Here is a 24780-nt window from a genome sequence, read left to right on the forward strand (position 1 = left end):
TCTGAGCGTCACCATCCTGCTGTCATGTGTCTAAGTTAGAACCTGACCCTGTATTATTACTGGCTATTAAACAATATTGTCTCCTGGCCCCAGCCTGCACATTGGTGCTGCTGTCTAAGCATCAGGATTTCAGAAAGTGCCTCTTTATGGTCATGGTATCACCTGACCATACACATGCGTGCACACACATGCACACATGTGTACACACTGTAGTGGCTGGCCTCCCGGATGGCTTCCAGTGACCCTAATCTCCTATCTTTATGTCCTTGTGTAGTCCACACTGAGCCAGGGCTGTTCCGGGTTGAGTCTAGTTTACAAAGGATACAGTGGCTTCCATCTTGGTCTCTGGGAACACTGTGTCTGGAGCAAGTCAACCAGGATACCAAGCTCACATGCAGTCTTGTGGAGAAGCCACGTGGAGAACAGAGACCTCAGTAAATAACCATTATCAACCTGCAGCCATGGGAGTGAGCTACCTTGGAAGGGATTCTCCAGAGTCCACCAAACCTTCAAATAATGGCAGCAGAGTCAATATCAGAGTGTAACCCAATGAGACGTGACAACCAGAGCTGCCCAGCCAGGCCATCCAGAGATGCCTGACTCACAGACACCATGAGACATATAAATCAATTGCTTGAGCTGTTAAGTGACCAGGTGACTTGTCATGCAGCATTAACTAACTGATACATCTAATTGTGAGCACACACTTATGCACAGACATACACACGCATGCATACACACACACACACACACACACACACACGAATGCAGTCTTCTCTCCCTGCATCATTAACTTTTCTGCTTCAATTCAAAACCAATGAAAATCTCTAAACGGCCCAACTGTCTCTCTGGTTGGATCTGGTTAAAACTAACTGTTTCTGAGCTAACAGGCTGTGTCTTCCAAAAAGTCCTGGGAAGGGAGATTTCTGTAGAAATCCATGCACGGAAACTCTCAAGGCAGCCAGACTCTCAGAGCCTTACAGAAAGTGCCAGCATGCTTGAAGCAATTGAGGGCTGGGTCTTCTGGTTATCTAGAAAGATTTGTCCATGAAAAGTAATTTGTACTCAGAGTTGGGTGAGGTATAGAAACCACTTCCATTTATTGGTAGCAGATTTTCCCAGCTAGTAGGTGAAGTATCCAGCTAGAATAGGCTGTGCAATGCTGTCAAAACACATCATGGATTTTCAACATCAGCCCATGAAGAACACACAAAAATGCAAAAAGGCCAAACAAATGAAGTCAATGTGTTAACTGTGTTGTTCTAGTTCTTGCAAGTGTCTTCTTTAAAATGGAAATGAGTGTGGCAGAACACGCTAGAAGATAACTACATATCTTTGCATTGTTTCTTCAGCATGGTGAGTTCAAATTTCCATGGTTTAGATGCAACAATAAAAGTACAAAAAACCACCTGAAAGAGACAAAAAGAATAGTCAGTTTCTATTTTAAAAGGAAAAAAACAAAAGCAGAAGTTCCTATTTCCAGGCAGGAGTTAGATTCAGCAGGGCTAATCTGCTGGATTCAGCAGGGCTAATCTGTCTGAGTCAGCCACGCCTCATCAGACAACAGAGGATCCAGCCCCATCACCAGAGGAGTCCTCATCAGTTCACCTGCTGTGATCTGAGCCATCATGGGTGTGGCTTCATTCACTCCAGGAGAGCAAGGGTCAGAGCCCAAGGATGGGTTATTATTGGAAAATCCCCATCTCCAGCCCTGACTCTCATCCAGCCACATGGACTCCCTGTAGCCCACAGAGACCCCAGGCTGCACAGACAGTCCTACCCAGGGAATGCAACATTGCAAGAATATTACCAGGTCCTGCACCCCTTGGGGAAATAAAAATGTGCCAGCAACCAAGGAGGAAAGCTTGCAGCTGTAGGGCTGGTAGGAAACAAGTAGCTCTCATCCCAGAGTCCTGAAGAACATGTGGGTTTCAGGATCCATGCATGGGAATGAGAACACTCTTTCCCTCCTCTCTCTCCTAAAATCTTCATTTAGAATAAAAATATAAAGTAAGAATACTTCCATGAAGTCAATGTAAACTTGAATGACAGCATCAAGTAGAGAAGAAGTTGTATAAGATATAAAGGTGTAGGAACAGTTTTGGGGAGAAAATAGGACATGCCACCAGCAATCCAGACAGCACCTTGCAGAACTGAGTCCAGGCTTCTGCACCTGGGCGAGAGGGGGATCCAGGAACGGGGGAGCCTGTGTGTGCCAGTGGTGCAAAGAGAGAGAGTGGGCATCGGGTTTGCCAGAGAGTTGACTAAGTAATTGCTTAACTTCCGGACCAGCCAAGGTAGACAGAAGACAATCAGGAAACAGAGGACCTGAATAACCCAATTATCAAGATCAACCCTAGAGGATATTTTAGCAATGTATATTAAAATTTTTAAGAGGTGAAAAAATATTGGATGACTAATTCAATTTCTGAGAACCTTGCCTATAAGGAAACAATAATCAGATATATACACACATAGAAATAAGACTATTCATTATAGCACTGTCCATAGTAGCTAAAAATTAGGGAAAATCTTAAATAGTCAATTCTCAGGAATTAGCTAAATAATATATGGAAGCATCATAAAATAATATCAAATGGTTTCATTACATGATGGTCTCTAATAATTTTACAGTTTTGGAAATGCTTAGGTTTTATTATTGAATAACATTCTAGATCATGAAACAGTATTCATCATGGTCTCAATTACAAAAAAAAAAAAATATTTTTAAACTAAAATATATACAAATATATTTACAGTGGTAAGATTTAGATAAGGGTATTAATAGTTGATTTGAAAAAGCTTAATATTTTTGAAAATTTCTAAATTTTTTACATTGCATGAATCAGGCCAATAACTATTTAATATTGTTTTAAAATTTATTTTCCAAAGATCCCAGATATCCACACTTTCTTCCTTTCTAAATACCAATAAATAAATGAAGAAAACAGATAGAGTCCAATCTATAAAAGCTTTATGAAACAGGAAAGGATCCCATGCAAGGACAGAGACAGATAAAAGTCTCCACATGATAAATAGATGTGGGCAAGTGGAAAAAAGTTTATTGAGTGCCATGTACTCAAGATAGAGGATGCAATCATAAGAGAAAACAAAGACAGCAAACCACCTCCCAACTTCTCAAACCCGAAGCCATCCTGATCTTCCTCCGCTCACGTTCCATGGCTAATCAATCAGCAAATTCTAAACAAACTTTCATAGACCCAGAATCTGAGCACCTCCCCAACCTAACCAACATCATCTCTCATTTGAGGTATCTCAATAGACTAATAATGGACTCATATGGCTCTCACATCTCCACCCCGCCCCTGTGCTAAATTTTCTCCATTTGTCCCCCGAGGTCTGCACTCCTCCTGTCTCTACCTGGCTTGTCTTGGAAGACTGACTCCATGATCTGCTCCAGTGGGCACCCTTGCCCTCTGACCTCCATGGGCAACTCCCATGGGCACCCTTGCCCTTTGACCTCCAACCTCCATGGGCAGCTCCAGTGGGCACCCTTACCCTCTGATCTCCATGGGCAGCTACAATCGGCACCTTTACCCTCTGAACTCCATGGACTACACCAGTGGGCCCCTCACCTACTGACCTCTATGGGCTGCTCCAATGGCACCCTTACCCTCTGTCCTCCACGGACTACACCAATGTGCACCATTACCCTCTGACCTCCATGGGCTGCTCCAATGGGCACATTTGCCCTCTGACCTCTGTGGGTTGCTCCAATGGGCATCCTTATCCTCTGACGTCTCTGGACCATGCCAGTGGGCACCCTTGCTCTATGACCACCATGGACAGTGTCAGTGGGCCCCTTCTGGCTTCCAGTTGAGTTTGGCCAAGGAGGGATAAAATCAGAAAAGTGGGAAGCAGGAGGAGAATGAGGTCAGGGAGTCACAGCAGGTTGGCTGTGTTCCTCCACCTAAGGCTGTGGCCTCAACAGGAGCTGCCTTATTGCTCCCAAAAAGAAGGATATTAAAAAGCAAGTCCTATAAATAAAAAACAAAACAAAACAGAAAGTTCCAAAATTTATGTAAATTTTGAAAAACACACAAAATTCTTTTACATAGGCAAAAGTTTTTAAACATAGGTAGAAATGTTACCCACCAATGATAGAAGAGTGGTTATCTTTGAGGGGGGAGCATAATAGATGTGTAACATTTTACTTTTTAAAATAAATAATAATACCCATTAGGATGTCTATTACCAAAAAGTCAAGAGATAATGAATGTTGGTGAGGGTGTGGAGAGGAGAGAGCCCTTGTACACTATTTCTGGGAATGTAAACTGGCGCAGCCATTATGAAAAACAGTATGGAGGTTCCTGAAGAAATTAAAAATAGAATTACCATATGACTCAGCATTCCCTCTGGAAATAAAATCATCACTTCATAAAGATATTTGCACTCCTGTGTTCGTTGCAACACTATTCACGATACCCAGCATGTGGAAACAACCTAAGTGCCCATCAACAGATGGATGGATAAAGAAGATGCAGTACACACACACAGTGAAATATTATTCAGCCTTAAAGAAGAAGGGGATCCTGTCATTGGCCACATGGATGAACCTGGAGGACGTTGTACTAATGAAACAAGCCAGACACAGAAATAAATATATTGCATGATCACACTTATACGTAGAATCTGAAAAAAAAAAAAAAAAAAAAAGAGAGCCAAATATACAGAGAGAGAATAAAGTAATGGTTACCCACAGAGCGGGTTGTGGGGGATTGGGAGATGTAGGCTAGAAGCTACAAATTAGCAGATATAGGATGAGGTTTAATGTGCATCACGAGTTAATTAAATTATACTATATTTGGAATTTCTGCTAGATGACTAGATTTAATTGTTCGTGTCACAAAAACAATGCATAATTATGTGAGATTATGGATATGTTATTTTACTTCACTATGGTAACCATCTTACTATCTATATGAATCACGTAATACCATGTGATATATTTTAAATATACGCAATAAAATTTATTTTTAAAAATAAATAAAAATAAATTTTAAAAAATAGATATCTAAAATTAATGTAATAAAATGATAATAGTTGTAAAATTTGTGTGGTAGGCAGATGGGCATTTGATATATCATTCTTAGTACTTTCTTGAATTTTTGAAATATTACTTAATTTAAAATTATTTCTAATCTTTTATAAGAATTCATTCTCTAGATTTAGCCACCTGCTTGCACTTGGCATTCTGCTATGATATCTGCTCTTCATTAAAATATGAGGTTTTTTTTTTTTTTTTTGAGATGGAGTCTCGCTCTGTGGCCCAGGCTGGAGTGCAGCGGCGTGATCTTGGCTCACTACAACCTCTGCTTCCCAAGTTCAAGAGATTCTTCTGCCTCAGCCTCCTGAGTAGCTGAGACTACATTCATATGCCACTATGCACAGCTAATTTTTGTATTTTTAGTAGAGACAGGGTTTCAGCCTCTTGACCAGGCTGGTCTTGAACTCCTAACCTCAGGTGTGATCCGCTTCCCAAAGTGTTGGGATTACAGGTGTAAGCCACCACTTCTGGCCTAAATATGAGGATATTTTTAATTGGCATTATGTCTGAGCAGTTTTTGCCAATGACTTATCTGCCACTATTTCCGCCTATCCATGTCTTGTGCCTACTTTAGTTATTTAGTAAATAGATGAAAAAATACACAGGGCACAGAAATATGCATATGTAAGGGTTTTCAATGTAGTTTCATTTATGAAAGAAAAAATTTGGAAATAATTTCAATGAGAAGATTACCAAGACAAATGTGAAAAAGAGGAAGTTATATCAAAAAACATACAATATGACAGCAGTTATTTAAATAAAAAGGGAAAGAGAAAAAAGACTGTGTCATTTTTGTAAGTTTATAGTGAAATTATCTTAAGGCTGTCCACACAAATGATCCCAATGGAAACTCCTTGGCAGGGGGCAGAATGGGGCATCATCCAGCAGTCCAAGGGGCATGACCTTATTGTTATCCCATATATTTTTATGAGAATATACCTTTAGAAAATATTTATATACATTTCAAAATACTAAATTTAAATCTGAAATGTATCCCTGTTTAATCAACAATGAGGAGAGTAAGAGACTTTTTTATTAAGCCTGGCTCCTCTGTGATGAACTTGCTTTTGTGACAGTCTCCATCTGACAACACCCTGGCCTGGCTGGGGCTGTCCCCCATCTTGGCCTAAAGCAGCAGCAGCCTGGACCTCTGAGACTATGGGGAGCATGCAGGGCCATTGGGCTGGAGTCTTGGGACTGTCCCAGAGCCTTGTAGGACTTCCATGCAGCAGCTGGACTAGTGGAATTGAGACAGGAATACTACAGGGTGGTTGCAGGAGAATAGAACATTCCAGTCAGCAGTTTTGCATGACTAGCAAAAGGAAACTGTTGAAATAGCTGCAGAAGCTAGGGGCTGATGATACCCTGAAAACCAGGGTGTGAACCAAGCTGGTAAGACTGACTGGACCCAATATGGCACTGGATTTGACCTAAGTTTCACCTAGGACTTCATTATGTCCTCATTAACATACTAAATACACACCCATCAGCACCATGGAGCTCTGGGAACACCCATATTTGGTGTAAAAATGGGTGGCACACTCGTCCAAGAAATCTCCATCTTTTTCCAGGAATTTTCATGAATATTCCAGCCTTTGGTTAAAGAAACCCGTAAAGGTAGGAGCACCAAACACTCTTGCACATGACTCTCTCTGTCAAGTACATACCCACACTCCCCACGTCTTGAGTGTGTTCTTTTTGCTTTGCAACAAATCTCTGTATTTTCACTATTTTCAAACTTGTCCTTGAATTCCTTCTCATGAAGGTGTCAAGAGCCTGGACACCGTCCAGGGTCAAGGTCCCGCTGGCATCTGGGGACCTGCCCTAGCCCACTGGTATCAGAATCAGCCAAGAAGCGTTGTTTCCAACATCCCCTGCTTCAAAGCAATCACAGGCTTGTGGAATTCCAGCAGGAGAGGAATGGTCTTTCAAGGACTAAGGTGGAGGAAGGTCATGCTGTACCTTTTACTGGGCTAGGACCCCTCAGCAAAGGGTGCCGGAGTTGACAGTGCACCAAGATGGCAGCCATCACTTTCTTCTCTATCAGTTCTGATGGCAGCTTCTGCTTCTTCCTCTTAGGAGCTAATTAAGAATTTTGACTCTCTTGGAAGCACCATGTTGTGAGAATGTCCAAGTGTAGGATGACCAACACATCTTGGTTTGCCAAAATTTCCCTGGTTTTAGTACTGAAAGGCCTACATCCCAGGAAAGCCTACAGCCTTTGACAAACCAGGGTGACTGATCACCCTACAAGTTTGCCCCACGGGGAGTCCCTGAGCAGAATGAGAAGGATGCCTAGCCAGCCCCCCATTGTTTCAGCCATCCCAGTGGAGGTGCCAGACAGATGAGTAAAGCAGCTATCTAGAATATTCCTGCCCCAGTAGAATATAGCCCAGGTTGCAGAATAGCGAGAAATAATGGGTTCATTTTACTTTAAGCCACTAACTCTGTGTGTGTGTGTGTGTGTGTGTGTGTGTTGGTGTGTGTGTCGGTGTGTTGGCGGTGATGGCAGCAGTGGCACATGGAAAGTGGCCACTGCCAAAATGCCAGCTGCAGCAGGAAAGTGGTTCCAGGACTCCGGGATAAGCAGGAGCCATGCAACTTCTGAGCTGTGGGAGGCAGGAGCCCCTGGGTTCAGCTGCAGCTGCCCAGGTCCGGGGGTAGACCTGGGCATCTCTGTGCTCTTGAGGGCCTGGGAAGTTCTCCCTGCCCCCCACAGGCTTGGGATGCCTGCTTACACTGCCTGGCCTCTCCCCGCTCCTGGCGCCTGCTCTGATCATGGAGCAAGGCTGGGGCAGAACCCCGGAGTTGTCGCAATCCAGTCGGGTGCACGCACGCTCAGGGCAGCTGTAATACTCTGGCCCCCTGTTGCTTCGGCCCCCTCCAGTCTTTGGGCACCGAGAAGCATGGGAGGGAGGCTGAGGGGGGTGCTGAGGACAGCTCAGCACTGGCATGAACAATCTGGGCCGTGAAGGGTGGTGGAAGGCAGACAGGCTCCTGGGCAGAAGGGGGTGGGTCCCGGGTGAAGCCCCACCTTCAGGCCGGGGAAGGCCTGAGGCCTCTGGGCTGGGCTGCCAGTCCTGCAGACCAGAGGGGGAACTTGTACTTATTGCTCGGCCCACCCATGGCTGACCATAGACCAATCAGCACACACTTCCCCCTCTGAAGACCATAGAAACCCCCAGACTCAGAGCAGAGGACAGACAACCAGCTGCAGAAAGGAGCTATTCTCTCTGCTGAGATCTGGGAAGTCTACCAGATGACCAGCTGCAGAGAGGAGCTACCCTCTCTCCTGAGAGCTGAACACTCTGGATGAACTGCCTACAGAGAGGAGCTACCCACCACGGGGTTTCCTCTGAGCTGTTCTAACACTTAAGGAAGCTCCTCTTTGTCTTGCTCACCCTCTGCTTGTCTGTGTACCTCATTCTTCCCAGAAACAGGACAAGAACTTGGGCAAAGGTGCCACCAGCCATAGAGGTTTCCAGCCAGAAAAGCAACACCCCAAAGATCCCATAACATTCGGGAAGGGAAGGTTGGCATCAGCAACAGATAATAGAAATGATGCTCTGTGTCTAGAACCTGGTCATCCACAGTCCTGAATATGATCTGGTACACAAATCTTACCAGAGCAAAGGGTTCTCCTTGTCTCAGCCACATACCTTTTGCATTTTGGGATCCTCTTGAAATGCACAGTTTTCATCTTCTGAAACTTTCTTGCAAATTGTTCGGGCAATTTTGACCTCAATATAGTACTCCAAACTATCTGTCACCTGTCAATGAGTAATGTAAAAATCATATATCATTAAAGAATATATAATATCAATTGTCATGTCTGGTAAATAAACATGTCATTGAGTACTCAAGGCAAAGAATGTCTTTTTGCCTTCCCCCTCTTCAACTGTTTTCTGTCCAGAAGTTTTGGGGTAATTTGGAAGTTTTCTTACCTTGATATTTCTGTCTCTCTCTCTCTCTCATCATAGTATTTAATTTTAAAGTTTAGTAACTGTCTCCAAAATAAAGCAAGAAAACGATTCCCCCCAAAATTATTTGCCTGGGGAAGTTAATGGTTTGCTTATTAGAGCTTGGGAAACAGCAGAGCTTGTAGCATCTTCACGCCTGATCAATAGATATTGAGGAAATAAAACTATGACCTAGAACTAGAACTTGCTTAGTGTGTATTTGTATTGATTCTCTCTAAAGTCTCCTATTCTTTGCGAATCTTAGTATCCGCACCTTATTGAAATGCGGATTCCTCCCAAATTTCTGTCTCTCAGGGCATTCTACCTGCACAAAGCCCCTAGCAGCCCTTCTGTTCAAAGACAGCCTCTTGGGGAAATGGAGCAGCTCAATGGCAAAAGTGGACTTTATTTAAAAATGAACAAGAAAACAAGGTTTAAAAGACTTGGGGGAGAGAACATATTAAAGAGAATGATCAAGTTTAAACACAATAACTGGTCCCAGAAGGATCAGAGACAACTGACAAAATATTAACAAAATTTTTTAGAAATTCTAGAAAAGTTTCCTAGGCATTGAACAAAGGGAATGTGGTATGCAGAATTCTAAGATGCCCCCAGGAGTCCTGCTCCCTATTGTGTGTGCCCTGTGGGATCCCTAGGACTATGAATGGGATGGATTTTACTTCTGTGATTAGGCTATCCTCTAGGGGAGCGCTGAATTAAAACAGGGAGATTGACTTGGTTGACCTGACCTATTCACATGAGCCCTTTAAATCTTGGGTTAGAGGTCAGAGAGAGAAGTGCACACCCTTGGATCCAGCAATTTCACTTTTGGATGTATACCTAACTTCAAAGGCACACACATGTACAAATACAGGCACACCTCATTTTATTGTACTTTGAATTATCATGCTTCATAGGTACCGTGTTCTTTACAAATTGAAGGTTTATGGCAATGTTGAGTCAAGCATCTATCAGTACCATTTTTCCAACATGCACGTGTGCATTTCCTGTCTCTGTGTCACATTTTGGCAAGTTTCAAAATATTTCAAACTTTTTCATTATTATTACATCTATTATGGTAATTTGTGATCAGCAGTCTTCGATGTTACTATGTAATTGTTTTGGAGCACCAAGAACCATGACCATATAAGTCAGTGAACTTAAATCTATAAAGATGTGTGTTCCTATTGCTCCACAGACTGGCCATTCCCCATCTCTCTCCTCTCCTTAGGCCTCCCTATTCCCTAAAACACAGTAATACTGAAATAAGGCCAACTAACAACCCTACTGTTGCCTCATTGTAATGTGAAAAGAAGAGTCACACATATCTCACTTTAAATGAAAAGCTAGAAATGATTAAGCTTAGTGAGGAAGACATGTTGATATCTAAGACAGGCTGAAAGCTAGAACTGTTGCACCAAACAGTTAACAAAGCTATGAATGCAAAAGAAAGAGTTTTTGAAAAAAATTAAAGGTGCTACTCTAGTGAACACATAAATGATAAGACAGCAAAACAGCCTTATTGGTGATATAGAGAAAGTTTTAATGGTCTGGATGAAAGATCAAACTAACCACAACTTTCCCTTAAGCAAAAGTCTAGTCCAGAGCAAGGCCCTAACTGTCTTTAATTCTGTGAAGGCTGAGGGAGGTAAGGAAGCTGCAGAAGAAAAGTTGGAATTTAGCATAGACTGGTTCATGAGGTTTAACAAAAGAACCCACTTCCATAACGTAAAAGTACAAGGTAAAGCAGCAAAGTACTCATGAAGAAGCTACAGCAAGTTATCCCGAAGATGCAGCTAAGATCATTGATGGAGGTGGCTACACAAACAAGAGATTTTCAATGTAGATCGATCAGACTTCTGTTAGAAGAAGACGCCATCTAGTACTTTCATAGCTAGAGAGAAGTCAATGTCTGTCTTCAAAGCTTCAAACAACAGGTTAACTCTCTTGTTAGAGGCTAATGCAGCTGGTGACTTTAAATTGAAGCCAATGTTCATTTAGTATTCTGAAAATCCTAAAGCACTTAAGAATTATGCTAAATCTACTCTACATATAATAAAACAACAAATCCTGGATGAAAACATTTTTGTCTACAGCACAGTTTACTGAATATATTAAGCCTACTACTGAGACATAATGCTCAAAAAAAAAAAAAAAAAAAAAAAAGCACATGCACAATTCCCTTCAAAGTATTGCTGCTCATTGACAATGCACCTGGTCACCCAAGAGCTCTAGTGGAAATATACAAGGATTTATATTGTTTCTATGTCAGCTAATACAACATCCATTCTGTAGGAGTAATTTCAACTTTCAAGTGTTGTTGTTTAAGGAAAACATTTCATAAGGCTGTAACTTCCATAAACAGTGATTCCTCTGATGGATCTGGGCAAAGTAAGTTGAAAACCTGGAAAGGATTCACCATTCTACACGCCATTCAGAACATGTGTGATTCATGGGAGGAGTTCAAAATATCAACATTAACAGAAATTTGGAAGAATGTGATCCAACCGCCATGAATGACTTTGAGGGACTCAAGACTTCAGTGGAGGAAGTAATTGCAGTTGTGGTAGAAATAGCAAGACGACTAAAATTAGAAGTGGAACTGAAAATGTGACTGAATTGCTGCCGTCTCATAATAAGATGTGAATAGATGAGGAGTTGTTTCTTAGAGATGAGCAAAGAAAATGGTTTCTTGAGATGGAATTGATTTCTGGTGAAGGTGCTGTGAACATTGCTGACATGACAACAAAGGATTTAGACTATTACACAAGTTGAGTTGATAAAGCAGCTGCCAGGTTTGAGAGGGTTGACTCCAATTTTTTAAAAAAGTCTACTGTGGGTAAAATGTTATCAAACACCATCACATGCTACAGGAAAGCTTTCATGAGAGTAAGTCAATCAATGTGGCAAAGTTCACTGTTGTCTTATTTTAAGAAATTGCCACAGTCCCCTCAACCTTCAGCAGCCACCACCCTGCTCAGTCAGCAGCCACCAACATCAAGGCAAGATCCCTCACCAGCAAAAGATTACAATTGGCCTAAGGTTTAGGTATCATTTGCATGGTTAACAATACAATATTTTTAACTAAGGTATATATTTTTAGATTTAGTGCTATTGTACACTTAATAGACTCCATTATAGTGTAAACATAACTTTATTGGCAGTGGGATTCCAAATTATGTGTGTGACTCACTTTAGTGTGATATTCACTGTATTGCATGGAATACAATGCAATGGATTGTATTACGGAACTGAATCCACAAGGCACAGTATAAACAAGGTATGCCTGTGTAAGCATAGCGTCACTACTCATACAGTCAAAGACGGAAAACAACCCCAATACATATCAACAATAGCAGGATAAATACATGGTAGTGTGCTTATATAACGAAATTTTCTGCAGCAGTAAGAACGAACATACTTTTTTTTCTTTAAGATTCCACACATAAATGAGATCATGTAGTATTTTTCTTTCTGTATCTGGTTTCTTACTTAACATAAAAAGTGAAGTGGGTCAGGGAAGAAATGGGGAGACATAGGTCAAAGGATAAAAAGTCACAGATATGTAGAACAAACAAGTCTAGAGTTCTAATGTACAACATGAGGACAAAGTCAAGATTACTGTATTGTATTTGGGATTTTTCTAAAAGTGTGGATTTTGGGGATCTTGATCCCCATAAAAAGGTAACAACGTGTAATAATGGATATGTTAATTCACTCAGCTGTAGTAACCATTTCATTATCTACAGGTATATGAAAATATCATGTTGTATACTTTAAATATACACAATAAATTTTTTTAAAAATAAAACACTTGATTTTGAAAAAAATAAAAGGAATATATTATTGCTACATGCCACAACATGAATGAAATGCACAAACATAATATTGAAAGACACGAGCCAAACCAAAATAACACATCATGTGAGATCTCACGCCTATGAAGTTCAAGGAGCAGGTAAAACTGTGGTGTCGAGGGCTGTACACTTAGGCAGTGTTCACGGGTTCTTCCAGGGCAGAGCAGGGAAGAGTGGCATGCATAACTCCAGGGAGCCTGAGATGTTCTCTCCAGACTATACGAGGAATCATTTCATGAGCATTCATTTTAAAGTGATTCATTCTGCTTGACATCTATGCATTATGAACTTTTCTGTGTTTGTGTTGGTTTCACAATGAAAAGGTTTTAAGGAATAAATGGGAATTCTTATTTTTTAAATATTTTTGTTTTGTTTTGTTTTTTTTTTTTTTTTTTTTGAGACGGAGTCTCGCTCTGTCGCCCAGGCTGGAGTGCAGTGGCGCAGTCTCAGCTCACTGCAAGCTCCGCCTCCCAGGTTCACGCCATTCTCCTGCCTCAGCCTCTCCGAGTAGCTGGGACTACAGGTGCCCGCCACCACGCCCAGCTAATTTTTTGTATTTTTAGTAGAGACGGGGTTTCACTGTGGTCTCGATCTCCTGACCTCGTGATCCGCCCGCCTCGGCCTCCCAAAGTGCTGGGATTACAAGCGTGAGCCACCGCGCCCAGCCTATTTTTTAAATATTTTTAAAAGAATAATGTAAAGGACTTTTCCTACTCAATAGCAACTCTACAATACCCACCCAGGAACAAATAAAATAATCAAGGAAAGAGAATCAACAACGATCCTGCAACAGACTCAACTATATTTGGATACTTAGTCTATGGTGAGCTGGCTTTTCAAAACACAGAGGCCTTTTATAGAGACGGTTAGGGAAATTTACTATTTTAAAAAGTTAAAGTTAGATCCAGTAACTTTAACTGGATAACTTTAACTCCACACCATAAATAAAAATAATTCCAAGATAGATTACTGAGCTAAAATTATAAATGTCTTAGAAGAATTGTGTTAGATATGAGTTCTAAATTTCTCTTCAAAGAATCAATATGTCAGTACGTTCAACTCTTTGCCTTCTACTTTTAAACTTAACTTCCTCATAAAGCAACCTTTTTCGATCACCTGCTCCACCCTGACTCATTCCGATTACCTGCTCTGCCCTGACTCATTCTCCACCCTGATTCATTCTGATTTCCTTCTCTGCCATGACTATTTTCCCCGCCAAACCACTCACCCCATCACTCTCTTTAAATTAGCCAATCAGAATTAGTTTAGCCTGTGTGATCTAACCCTAGCCAATAAGGGAACAACACAGCAGCAGGGGCCACGTGCATCAGGAATAAGAACCCTTTCCCTTCCTTTGTCCAGGTGTGAGCTCACCATTGCTCCATCTGTGAGGATGCACCCTTCTATAGAAGTAAATTGCCTTACTGAGAAGAAAAATAGAAAATTTTATATTTAAGTGCTATTTCTTTTGCAGCACCAAAACTTTATTTATAACAATTGTAGCTGTTATACTCAAGAACAGAAAACGACTTCTTAAGCAATATATAAACTCCAAACAACATATGGGAAGAAATAATAAATGTTAATGTGTCAGTATTTTTTAAAAAATATCTTAAAGACACTGTAAGCAAAATTAAACTACAAGCAACAGACAGGAAAGCACAAAATATTGGCAGTATATATTGTCAGGCCTCTGAGCCCAAGCTAAGCCATCATATGCCCTGTGACCTGCACGTATGCATCCAGATGGCCTGAAGTAACTGAAGAATCACAAAAGAAGTGATATTTAAATGGCCTGTTCCTGCCTCAACTGATGACATTCCACCACAAAAGAAGTGAAAATGGCCGGTCCTTGCCTTAACTGAATTGTGACATTCCTTTTCCTGGCTCACCCTGGCTCAAAAAGCTCCCCCACTGAGCACCTTGTGACCCCCACTCCTGCCTGCCAGAGAACAACCCCACTTTGACTGTAATATTCCTTTACCTACCCAAATCTTATAAAATGGCCCCACCCCATCTCCCCTCGCTGACTCTCTTTTCAGACTCAGCCTGCCTGCGCCCAGGTGAAATAAACAGCCTTGTTGCTCACACAAAGCCTGTTGGGTGGTCTCTTCATATGGACGTGAGTGAAATATATGAGAACCATAGTTTAATATGAATAGTACATAAAGCACATCTATGATTCTGAAAGAGCAAGACAAGCAATGCAAAAGAAAAACAGAAACAATTCTTAGAAGTAAACATATATTGTAGATAAATTCAATGAAAGACATTTCCTCACTCGATAGGGGAATTAAAAAGTGTTATTTTTGCCTCCATCAGACTGGCAAACATCTGAAACACAAAATGAGACCACAGCTGGTGAAAATGAGAGGCAAGAGGTACTGAGACCTGCAGCATTGCCAAAAGTCTAATGTAATTTAGCCCTTTTAAGGGGCAATTTGCCATTATTTTGCAAATGGACTCTTTAACCAATGAATTCAAATTCAGGATACTATCGGTATTAGTCAGCATTCTCCAGAGGGACAGAACTAATAGAATAAGTTTGTATATAAAAGGAGTTTACTAGGGAGAATTGGCTGACACGATTACAAGGCAAAAATCCCATAGTAGGGTGTCTGCAAGCAGAGAGAAGCCAGCAGTGGCTCAGTCCAAGTCCAAAAGCCTCAAAACCAGGGAAGCTGGCAGTGCAGCCAAAGGCCCGAGAGGTCCCAGGGACCCACTGGTGCAAGTCCCAGAGTCCAAAGGCTGAAGAACCTGGAGTCAGATATCCAAGGACAGGAGAAGCAGGCATCCAATCCAGGAAGAAAAGAGCCGGAAGCCTCAGCAAGCAAAGCCATCCTCCTCTCCCACCTGGCCTACTCTGTCCTAGCCTCACTGGCAGCTGATTGGATGGTGCCCACCCACACTGAGGATGGGTTTTCCTCTCCCAGTCCACCGACTGAAACATCCATCTCCTCTGGCAGCACCCTCACAGACACACCCGAAAACAAGACTTAACCAGCCATCCAGGCATCCTTCAATCCAGTTGACACCTGATTTTAACCTCACAATATCATAGCAACACATACAAAGGAATATTCATTGTTTCACTTTTCCTATCAACAAACCTCATGGTCCATTAGGAGATGGGCGAAAAAAAATTATGGCACATCATCTCATGAAATACAACTACGAGGTGGATCTAAGTGTATTTATGTAGCTTTTTCAAGACATGTTTCAAGTGGCAAAAAAAAGTAGAGAATAGCATAGAAAGCATGATTTTATGACTATAAAATATGCTTTTAAATATTTCAGATGCATATGTAAGTACATAGAAAATATCTAGAAGGACAGAGCACGCTGCTTGTAGTGGTGCCCTCAAGAATGACAAGCCAGACTGGAAATGCAAGAAATTGAGGGTTTGCTTTCATTTTTTTAAACAACTTTCAGTTGTACTCTTAGAACTTTCTGGCGACTGTATATCCAGTTTCCTAATCTCAGTGCTATTGATATTTTGGGCTGGATCCCTCTTTGTTTGGGGGCTGCCCTGTGCCTTGCAGGATGGTTAGTAGAATCCTGAGCCTCCACTCACTAGATGTCAGGAGCAGCCCCCTCTGGTCATAACAACAAAATAATCCCTCCAGGCATTGCCAAAACTCCCTTAAGGAGCAAAAGCCACCCCTAGTTGCAAACCATTGCTGTATATTTGAGTCATAGGTCTAAGTTGAAATTACAATAAAAAACTAACAGCTCTAGGCCGGGCGCGGTGGCTCACGCCTGCAATCCCAGCACTTTGGGAGGCCAAGATGGGTGGATCACAAGGTCAGGAGATCGAGACCATCCTAGCTAACACGGTGAAACCCCATCTCTACTAAAAACAATACAAAAAAATTAGCCAAGTGGTGGTAGGGGGGCGGTGGTGGGCGCTTGTAGTCCCAGCTACTCGGGAGGCTGAGGCAGGAGAATGGCGTGAACCTGGGAGGCAGAGCTTGTAGTGAGCCAAGATTGCGTCACTGCACTCCAGCCTGGGGGAAAGAACGAGATCCCGTCTCAAAAAAAAAACAAAAAACAAACAAACAAACAAAACCCAAAAAGCTAACAGCTCTAATTCATACTTAGCAGCTACCAAGCAAGCACTAATCCTATCTTGACCCACACTTGCTCAGGAAATAGGAGGCAGGTGGGGTCCTGGCTGCTGAGGAGCGCCTCAGTCTTTACACAGACAGGCCCTTCTGACTCCTGGCCATCTGAAGGCCCCTCTCCTCCCCTCCCCTGCGGCTGCACTTTTTCCCACCACCTTCGCTTCACTGGGCATTGTTCAGAGACGAGTGCTGATGAAGAAGAGCACAGCAGCCTGAGTTTATTTTTATTTATTTTCCTTTATTTTTTTTTTTGAGACAGGGTATAGTTCTATTGCTCAGGCTGGAGTGCAGTGGCACAACTGCAGCTCACTGCAACCTCGAACTCCTGGGCTCAAGCAATCTTCCAACCTCAGCCTCCGGAGTATCTGGGACTACAGGCACACCCAGCTAATTTTCTTTTTCTTTGTTCTTTTCTTTTTTTTTTTTTTTTTAATTTACAGATGAAGTCTCGCCATGCTGCCCAAGCTGATCCCAGGCTCAGGCAATCCGCTCACCTCAGCCTCTCAAAGTCTGAGATTACAGGTGTGAGCCACCACGCCTGGCTCAGCCTGGCTTTAAATCTTGGCTCTTCTACTTACTAGCTGTGTGGCTCTGGGCAAGTTACTAAACCTTTCTGTGACTGTTTCCTCCTCTGTAGTGTAGAAGAAGGTAGTTCTAACTTAATGAGCTATGAGACCTGAGTGCACCTGCAGAAAGCAACCAGCCCTAGTGCCAAGTAAACTGGAATTCTCTCATTGCCGTGTGGCTCCAGGCTGCTGGGGATGGGATGCTCCTTGCGCCAGCACTCACATTGTACAAACTCTGCAGCAGAACTCCGCCTACCAAGAGATAGTCCCGCATGATGACGTCAGTTATTAAAAGTGTATCATATGCTTGAAACTTGCTCTAAGAGTAGATTTCCAGTATTCCTACCATACACAAACAAAAAAAGGTAACTATGTAAGGTGATGGGTATGTCAATTAGCTTGATTTTAGTAGTCATTTCACAATGTATAGAGCAAAACATCATGTTGTATACCTTAAAAATAAATAGAAACATTTAATATGTCAAGAAAAAATTAATAAAATTGCTTCAAATATCCAAAAGAAAAGAAAAGAAAAGAAAAGAAAAGAAAAGAAAAGAAAAGAAAAGAAAAGAAAAGAACAGCATCTATAAACTTTTCCTTAAAGGGCCTGATGGTAAAGATTGCAGGCTTTGCAGGCCAAGCTGTCTCTGTAACTACTCTGTTTAAAAGCCTGCAGCAGGCTACACTTGGCCAACTCCTGATACAAATCTGTGTATTCTTAACTTAAATCTCCCAATAAGATATGGCTGTTTTCTTTTCATAAAAAAAAAGAAAGATGTAATGTTTGGTGGTCTCTTCACATAAAATATGTGTATATTATTAAGTTTAAGCTGAGTTGTTATGAAGAATTTTTCTTTTTGCTTTTGTCATGTGTTGTTTGGGGGATGATACATTAAAAAAAATCTCTTTCTGTACTCTTTTGCAGCAGTATGTAGCTGTAAGGTCAAGGAATTTTAAATACTTGTGTTGTAGTCTCTTATTGAATCTGTTTCTGCCTGATTCTTTTGAATTATTGCCTGCATTCAAAAGCTCACAGCAAACTGAAAAATAAAACATTCATTCACAGAAAAAAAAAAAACAAAAACAAGAAACAGTACAATATGGTATATAATTTTCTATATATCCAGGTATTTGGTGTACTGTATTATTAAACACCTGCCTATAAAGCAAAAACACTATTTTATTGGTGTAAGTAGGAAAGCTTAGATACGGAGAAACCCAAGAAAGTGGAATAGTTCTGGATGGGGGCAGGAACTTACTGAGAACATGTGTTAAATATGCCTGAGAGGCAGCCGGCTGCCTGTGTTCTAAGGTTTTAATTTCGCTCATTGGTGGCACATTCCTGGTCACAGGTGTCCTCTACTCAAGCAACACAAGCAACATAACCAGACCTACAGAAAGAACCAGAGGGAGCCAAGGTCCCACAGAGCATGGCAAGATGCATAAGGGGCCTAAAGTCCCAGCACTGTCGGGCATGTAGCCTCTCAGTGAACCTTCTCTCCTGATCAGATAAGAACACAGGAAAGTAGGGCAGGTGGCCTGGCAGCCTGGAAACATGAACAGGAAAGGTCAAAGGGAAGGCAGCAGAGAGATGAGCTTGAGAAGGAGGAGCACAAAGAGGCATCTCTGCGTGGCACTTCCTGTCATCACTGCCATGACCCAAGCTCCGTGTCGCCTTCCACCTCTGCCACCCTCTCACTCCTCAGACTCCAGCAGACTGATCTCATTCCTGGGCCTTCATGGTGTGCCACCATGTCCTGTCTTGGGCGCCTGCCAAGCCACAGGACAATCACCTGTCTCAGGAAATTTAACACAGGTACAAGGTTCTCTTCTATTATATAGCCCAGATTAAAATCTCATCAATTGTCCCAATAACATCCTTTATAATTTTTTTCTTTTCTTTTATTGAGAAATAAAAATAAAACCCTAAATTTCCAATGGACCGAACAGACATCCTCTAGGCCAAGGGGACCTCAGAGAAATCTTAAAAACTGAATTCCCGGCCATGATGGAATGGGATGTCAGACATACCTCCGTGTGTCCTCTCCTCACTAACCTTTAATTTGTATTATTTCCTGAGGAGTAAGCAGAAACCAACACTGGAAAACAAGAAATAAACGACTCATTTTTTTATGGCCATTAGTGAATCATCTGAGGCCAAGACCAGACTCCCTCTTCCATCTTTGCATTTTGATGTCACAGCTCACCAGCTTCACATGGCATCCCTTCCTGAAAACTGGCCACCATCTCTGGACTGGTTTTGTCTGACGTGTGGAGGATGCACAGTGTGGGTTTTTGTGACTCTACTTCACCTTTTGCCATCAGAGGGCTGAAAATCCACCTTTGGATAATGCTAATACCATCATTTTTTGAAGATGTAACCCATGAAGAAGCATGAAGCTCAATGGTGGATGCATACATTTTTCTTTCATGAATCTTCATGACTCCTCCTATAGCTTATTAAATATGTTTACTTAGCCAACCCATTCAGCACAGATTCCTGTCTTATGCTTCTCCCCTCAAAGTGCCTCTTTCCAGCTTCCGTCAGAATTCCTAGCCTGTCAGAATGGCCACCCTGCAGGCTGCAACCCTTTAGAGAAACAAAGCTCTCCTTTTCAAATTTATAAACCAGACTGAATCTCTAGTTGACACTCAGATAACACAGGACCAACTGCTGCATTTTGTTATCATGCTTCGTAAGTCTCCTTTGTTGGGAAACAGTTTTCTAGCATTTTCCCCTGTTTCTCATGATATTGGTATTTTAAATAGTCTTATAGAATGTGCTGAATTATGGATTTGTCTAATTTATCCTCTGATTACATTTGAAGTATGCATTCTGGGCAAGAATACCATATACAGGTGCTGGCATCCCCTCTGCGCACATCATGTCAGAAGTATGTGATGCCAATTTGTCTCTGTGTTGGTGGTGAGCATTTGGTAAGAAAGGTGTTTATCAAATTTCCTGATTAGAAGGGTGTCTTTTCCCCTTGTAACTAATAAGCAATCCCTGCAACGGTTCACACCAAACACTCTCACCCAGTGATTGTAGGATTCATTGATGACCTTTGCCTGAAATAGTTATCACCGTGGTAGTGGTGAGAAGATACAATTAGAAGATGGCATAATTTTCTAGTTAGGCCATTTCTTTCACATTTTTGAGTTGGCATTTTCCTGTAAAGAGGAGCCTCCCTTCTGTCCAGGCTCCTTTCCCAGCATCAGCTGCACTCGCTCAACATGTCGTAACCCATCCTTGCCATGGCCCACATTGATGATGCACAAATGGTCCAAACTTGCTCCCTTCAAATTGCCTTCTGGGCTCTTATCTTTACTTTTTGATGTGACTATAACCACTTTTAAGTGATTTTAATAGATATTTTATGTTTCATCTCCATCCCAGTATAACAAAGAATGAAATATAATTTGTTTTCCTTCAAAAATTCCTAAAGTAAAATAAATATATTGTGGCTAAAGGCATCTCCTAGTTGTGTCTTCCATTCCTAGTTTCAATAGCCATCCACAGATAATGGGCTCTGTTCAGACTGATGTAAACCAAAAATAAAATTCTAAGACCTCTCAAGTGACTGAATGGGCCCCCTCTCAGTCAAGGGCATTTCAAAGTAAAACTGAAACACTAGTTCAGGCCATGATGGGAAGGGGGGTCAGACATGCCTCATTATACCCCCCTCCCTTTGGAATTCAGAAACAACTGACCAGCTTTAACATTAAAACAGAGGTCTTCGGACTGACAAAACAGATCTTTGTAGCAATAAGATACCAAATTCCAACTTTACTATAGCATCCCAAGACAGATAGCAGGTCCTGAAAGAAGCATTTTACCCCAAAATATATTTCTTTGATGAATTTTGAAATGACCCTGCAAAGCCAGCTCTTATAGGGGTAAATTTGCATTCCGTAGAGAATACTCTTCCCTTTCCTGATCCAGGAGAGAATTTACTAAAAGTTTGGCACTTTTTAAGGCCTGATAAGAGACATTTACCATCTGTTCTGTCTGAAGCCTGCTACCTGGAGGCTTCATCTGCATGGTTAACTTTGGTCTCCACAACCCCTGATCTTTACCCAGACATTCCCTTCTATTGATTCCAGGTTTGTTTGTTTGTTTGTTTGAGACAGAGTTTTGCTCTTGTTGCCCAGGCTGAGTGCAATGGCATGATCTCGGCTCACCACAACCTCTGCCTCCCTGGTTCAAGCAATTTTCCTGCCTCAGCCTCCCAAGTAGCTCTGATTACAGGCATGCACCTCCACACCCAGCTAATTTTGTATTCTTTTTTAGTAGAGATGAAGTTTCTCCATGTCGTTCAGGCTGGTCTCAAACTCCCGACCTCAGATGATCTGCCTGCCTCGGCCTCCCACAGTGCTGGGAGTACAGGAGTGAGTCACCACGCCCAGCTGATTCCAGGTCTTAAGGTAACAACTTAACTCTTTCAACCAATTGACCATCAGAAAATCTTTGAATCCACCTATGACCTGGAAGCCCCCACTTCAAGTTGTCCTGCCTTTCTAAACCAAACCAACGTACACCTACGTGTATTGAATGATGTATGCCTGTAACTTCTATCCCCCTAAAATGTACAATATTAAACTATAAACCACCTTGGGAACATATTCTCAGGACCGTCTGGGGCTGTATCACAGGCCTTGGTTGCTCACATTTGGCTCAGAATAAACACCTTTAAATATTTTACCAAGTTTGACTCTGTTTGTTGACACTGAGGGAGGGGAGTGAAAGGGCAAGGAACAAGCACCCCACCCACCTGCTCCTGGCTCTTCAGAACCTTCAGCACCCTAAAGCTGAACTTGTCTCTGCTGGCCTTGTTATACTCCTTCATGGCAAACCAGAGTGCCTGCTGCACATAGACATAGTTTTGAGGGATATCTTGGAATGTCCTCACCACCTTCGTTGAGCCCCAGGCTTGGACTCCTCTGGATGCAAGGGCCACAGTGGCCACTAGAAGCAGCAGGGCCTGGCAGAGCCTGACCATGGCGCCTCAGCCAAGGGTCACAGGCCAAGTACCATCTATCCTTTCAGGACGGGGGCCAGATGTGGCACGCTGGCCCCTGCTGCCTCTGAAGATGCACAGATACTGGCACCCCAGCTCCTCTTGGCACTGCTGATTGAAAGGAAGGAACTTCTGTTAACACAGTGGTGATATTGTAGTAGAATTAGAAATAGACATTTGGTCTTCACCCCAGGTTTCTATCAAGAAGCACCTAAAACCCTTACAATCACCTGAGTGGTTGAGATGTCACAGCATCATCTTGGTTATTTCTAACACGCCCTTTTTAACCACACCTGAATGTATGCTAATGAGTTGAATCCTGGTGGGATCCCAGATAGCCTCAGGATAGAGGCTGGTTGCAGTGTGATTAGAGGATTGGAACTTTCAGCCCCACCCTCCACCTCCAGGGAGGAAAGAGGGGCCAAAGATTAAGTTAATCAATGACCAGTTAATCAACCATGCCTGTGAAGTGGAGCCTCCATTAAAACCTCAGAAGGATAGGGTTGAGAGAATTCCATAAACACTTCATGTGTCTTATGTAATCATTGCCATCCCCCATGGGGCTGTTTTATGAGTAACCCCTTTATACAGGAGGAAAATGAGGCTCATCAAGAGGTCAAGACAGCGCTTAAGCATACTTGATGGAAGGATCCGCTCTTTAACTCAGGGTCTGCCCTTCCCCCAACTTGTAACCTATCCCAATCTAAGAGATACACATATGTAGATAACTGCTTGGAATGTACACTTGCTTTTGAGGATATCCAATTCTACTATAGAATATAAATGAGCATGTAGTTTGTAAAACAGGCAAACCAGTTAAGATGTGTATAGAGAGTGGGCAAATAGAGACGTAGGCAGAAATCATAAGTTGTGTTAATGAAAGATATGTGGAGGTAGTGTATATCTAAGCTGAACACAGAACGTGTTGGCAAAACTAAGAGACACCTGATATCCATCAGGCACTAAATATACACGAGATACACACAGCCAGAAGATTCATGAGGTCTTAATCTGGCCACCCTCAGGTGACATCATTCTGGCACCCTACATGCTCTCCTCTAGAAATGCAAATCAAGTCCTCAGCTGTGCAGGAGGCTCATCAGCTGGCTGGGGCAGCCCTGCCTGCATCTGTCCATAAACCAGTGTGTGTGACTGACAAGCACCTTCCATCTCTAGGACTCTTGCCCAAACGTCCACCATGGTCCCCCAACCCTACCATTAATGGGGAGCTGGTGCAGCTGAGAGAGATGGGGGGTGTGAACATGGAGGACTCAGGACCAGGCAGATGGTCTCTTCACTGTCACCCCATTTCTCTGTGTTTTAAGCACATTGACCTGTTCCACCCTCTTCTCGCTCCTTATTTTACACTGACCTGACACAGGTGGGCTTCCAGCAGCTCACTCTGAGAAGGAAGCCTTTCTGTTCTATGGTCTCTGGATCACCTTTCAGGGTGGGCTTGGAGGCCACTCTGGCAAGCACACCACAGCTACACCATGGGCCCACCTCAGGTCCAAGTTCTTCACCACGTTCCTGGCTGCTGGCCCTCGAGCCGACTGTCCTGGCCCACAGGTGGTATTGCCCTCCTTTGTGAGGACTTGAGCTGACTGCCGGCTGCCCCTTGGCTGTTCTCTGTCCCCAGCAAGCTCAGTTCATGCTCCTGTGCTTGGTCAGAGTATCTGCTGGGGTCTGCACTCCAGGGCACTTCTGCCCTCTGGCTTCACTCCCCATCCAGGTAGTCACACCCATGGCCCCTTTGTGAGGTCAGCCCAGGCCCTCTGATGCTGCTCAAGTGAAGGGTGCCTCTGACCACTGGCCCTCAGAAGGCCATGGGCTCACCAAGGGCTGCCAGTTCACAGAAGTCCCTCACCTTTTTTCCACACCTGCTGACTTTCTAAACTTCTGTCCTCTGGACTGTGCTAGGTACACGTGACAGCACCTTGACGGCCATGACGTTCAGAGCCCCATTGTGTGATGTCATGGCCCTAGAATCAGAAGGAACCATCAAAGAACCAGGCTAAAGGACTTTGGGACCAACAGGCCTTTGGGAATGTGCCTGGCCAGGAGCTAAGGGGCCACCAGCTGACAAGAGTTGCCACCAGACACGTCAGGTAGAAGGTGTCAGCTGGCAATGGCCATGCCGGCCTAAGCTACCTCTGTGGAGTGAACAATATAGTCCAGAAAAGCCAGC

The 24780-nt window shown here is 42.8% G+C and overlaps 1 protein-coding gene across 2 annotated transcripts; it reads right to left on the reverse strand.

Annotated features, from left to right (window-relative positions):
* Nucleotides 1–1076: 1076 nt before the first annotated feature.
* LOC129474148 (cystatin-13-like) lies at nucleotides 1077–24398 on the reverse strand. 2 transcript variants are annotated; one of them, XM_055265104.2, is made up of 4 exons: nucleotides 23965–24398; nucleotides 22347–22700; nucleotides 8728–8838; nucleotides 1077–1409 (listed from the first exon to the last, which is right to left on the reverse strand). In XM_055265104.2, exons 2-4 carry the CDS (start codon nucleotides 22572–22574, stop codon nucleotides 1326–1328), a joined length of 423 nt encoding a protein of 140 aa, XP_055121079.1. In that variant the 5' UTR covers nucleotides 22575–22700; nucleotides 23965–24398; the 3' UTR covers nucleotides 1077–1325. The 2 variants fall into 2 exon arrangements, with proteins under 2 accessions (XP_055121079.1, XP_055121078.1); XM_055265103.2 differs by having other exon boundaries at nucleotides 22347–22703.
* Between the last annotated feature and the right edge of the window lie 382 nt (nucleotides 24399–24780).

The sequence above is a fragment of the Symphalangus syndactylus genome, chromosome 24 (assembly GCF_028878055.3).
Source record: "Symphalangus syndactylus isolate Jambi chromosome 24, NHGRI_mSymSyn1-v2.1_pri, whole genome shotgun sequence".
NCBI classification, from domain to species: Eukaryota; Metazoa; Chordata; class Mammalia; order Primates; family Hylobatidae; genus Symphalangus; species Symphalangus syndactylus.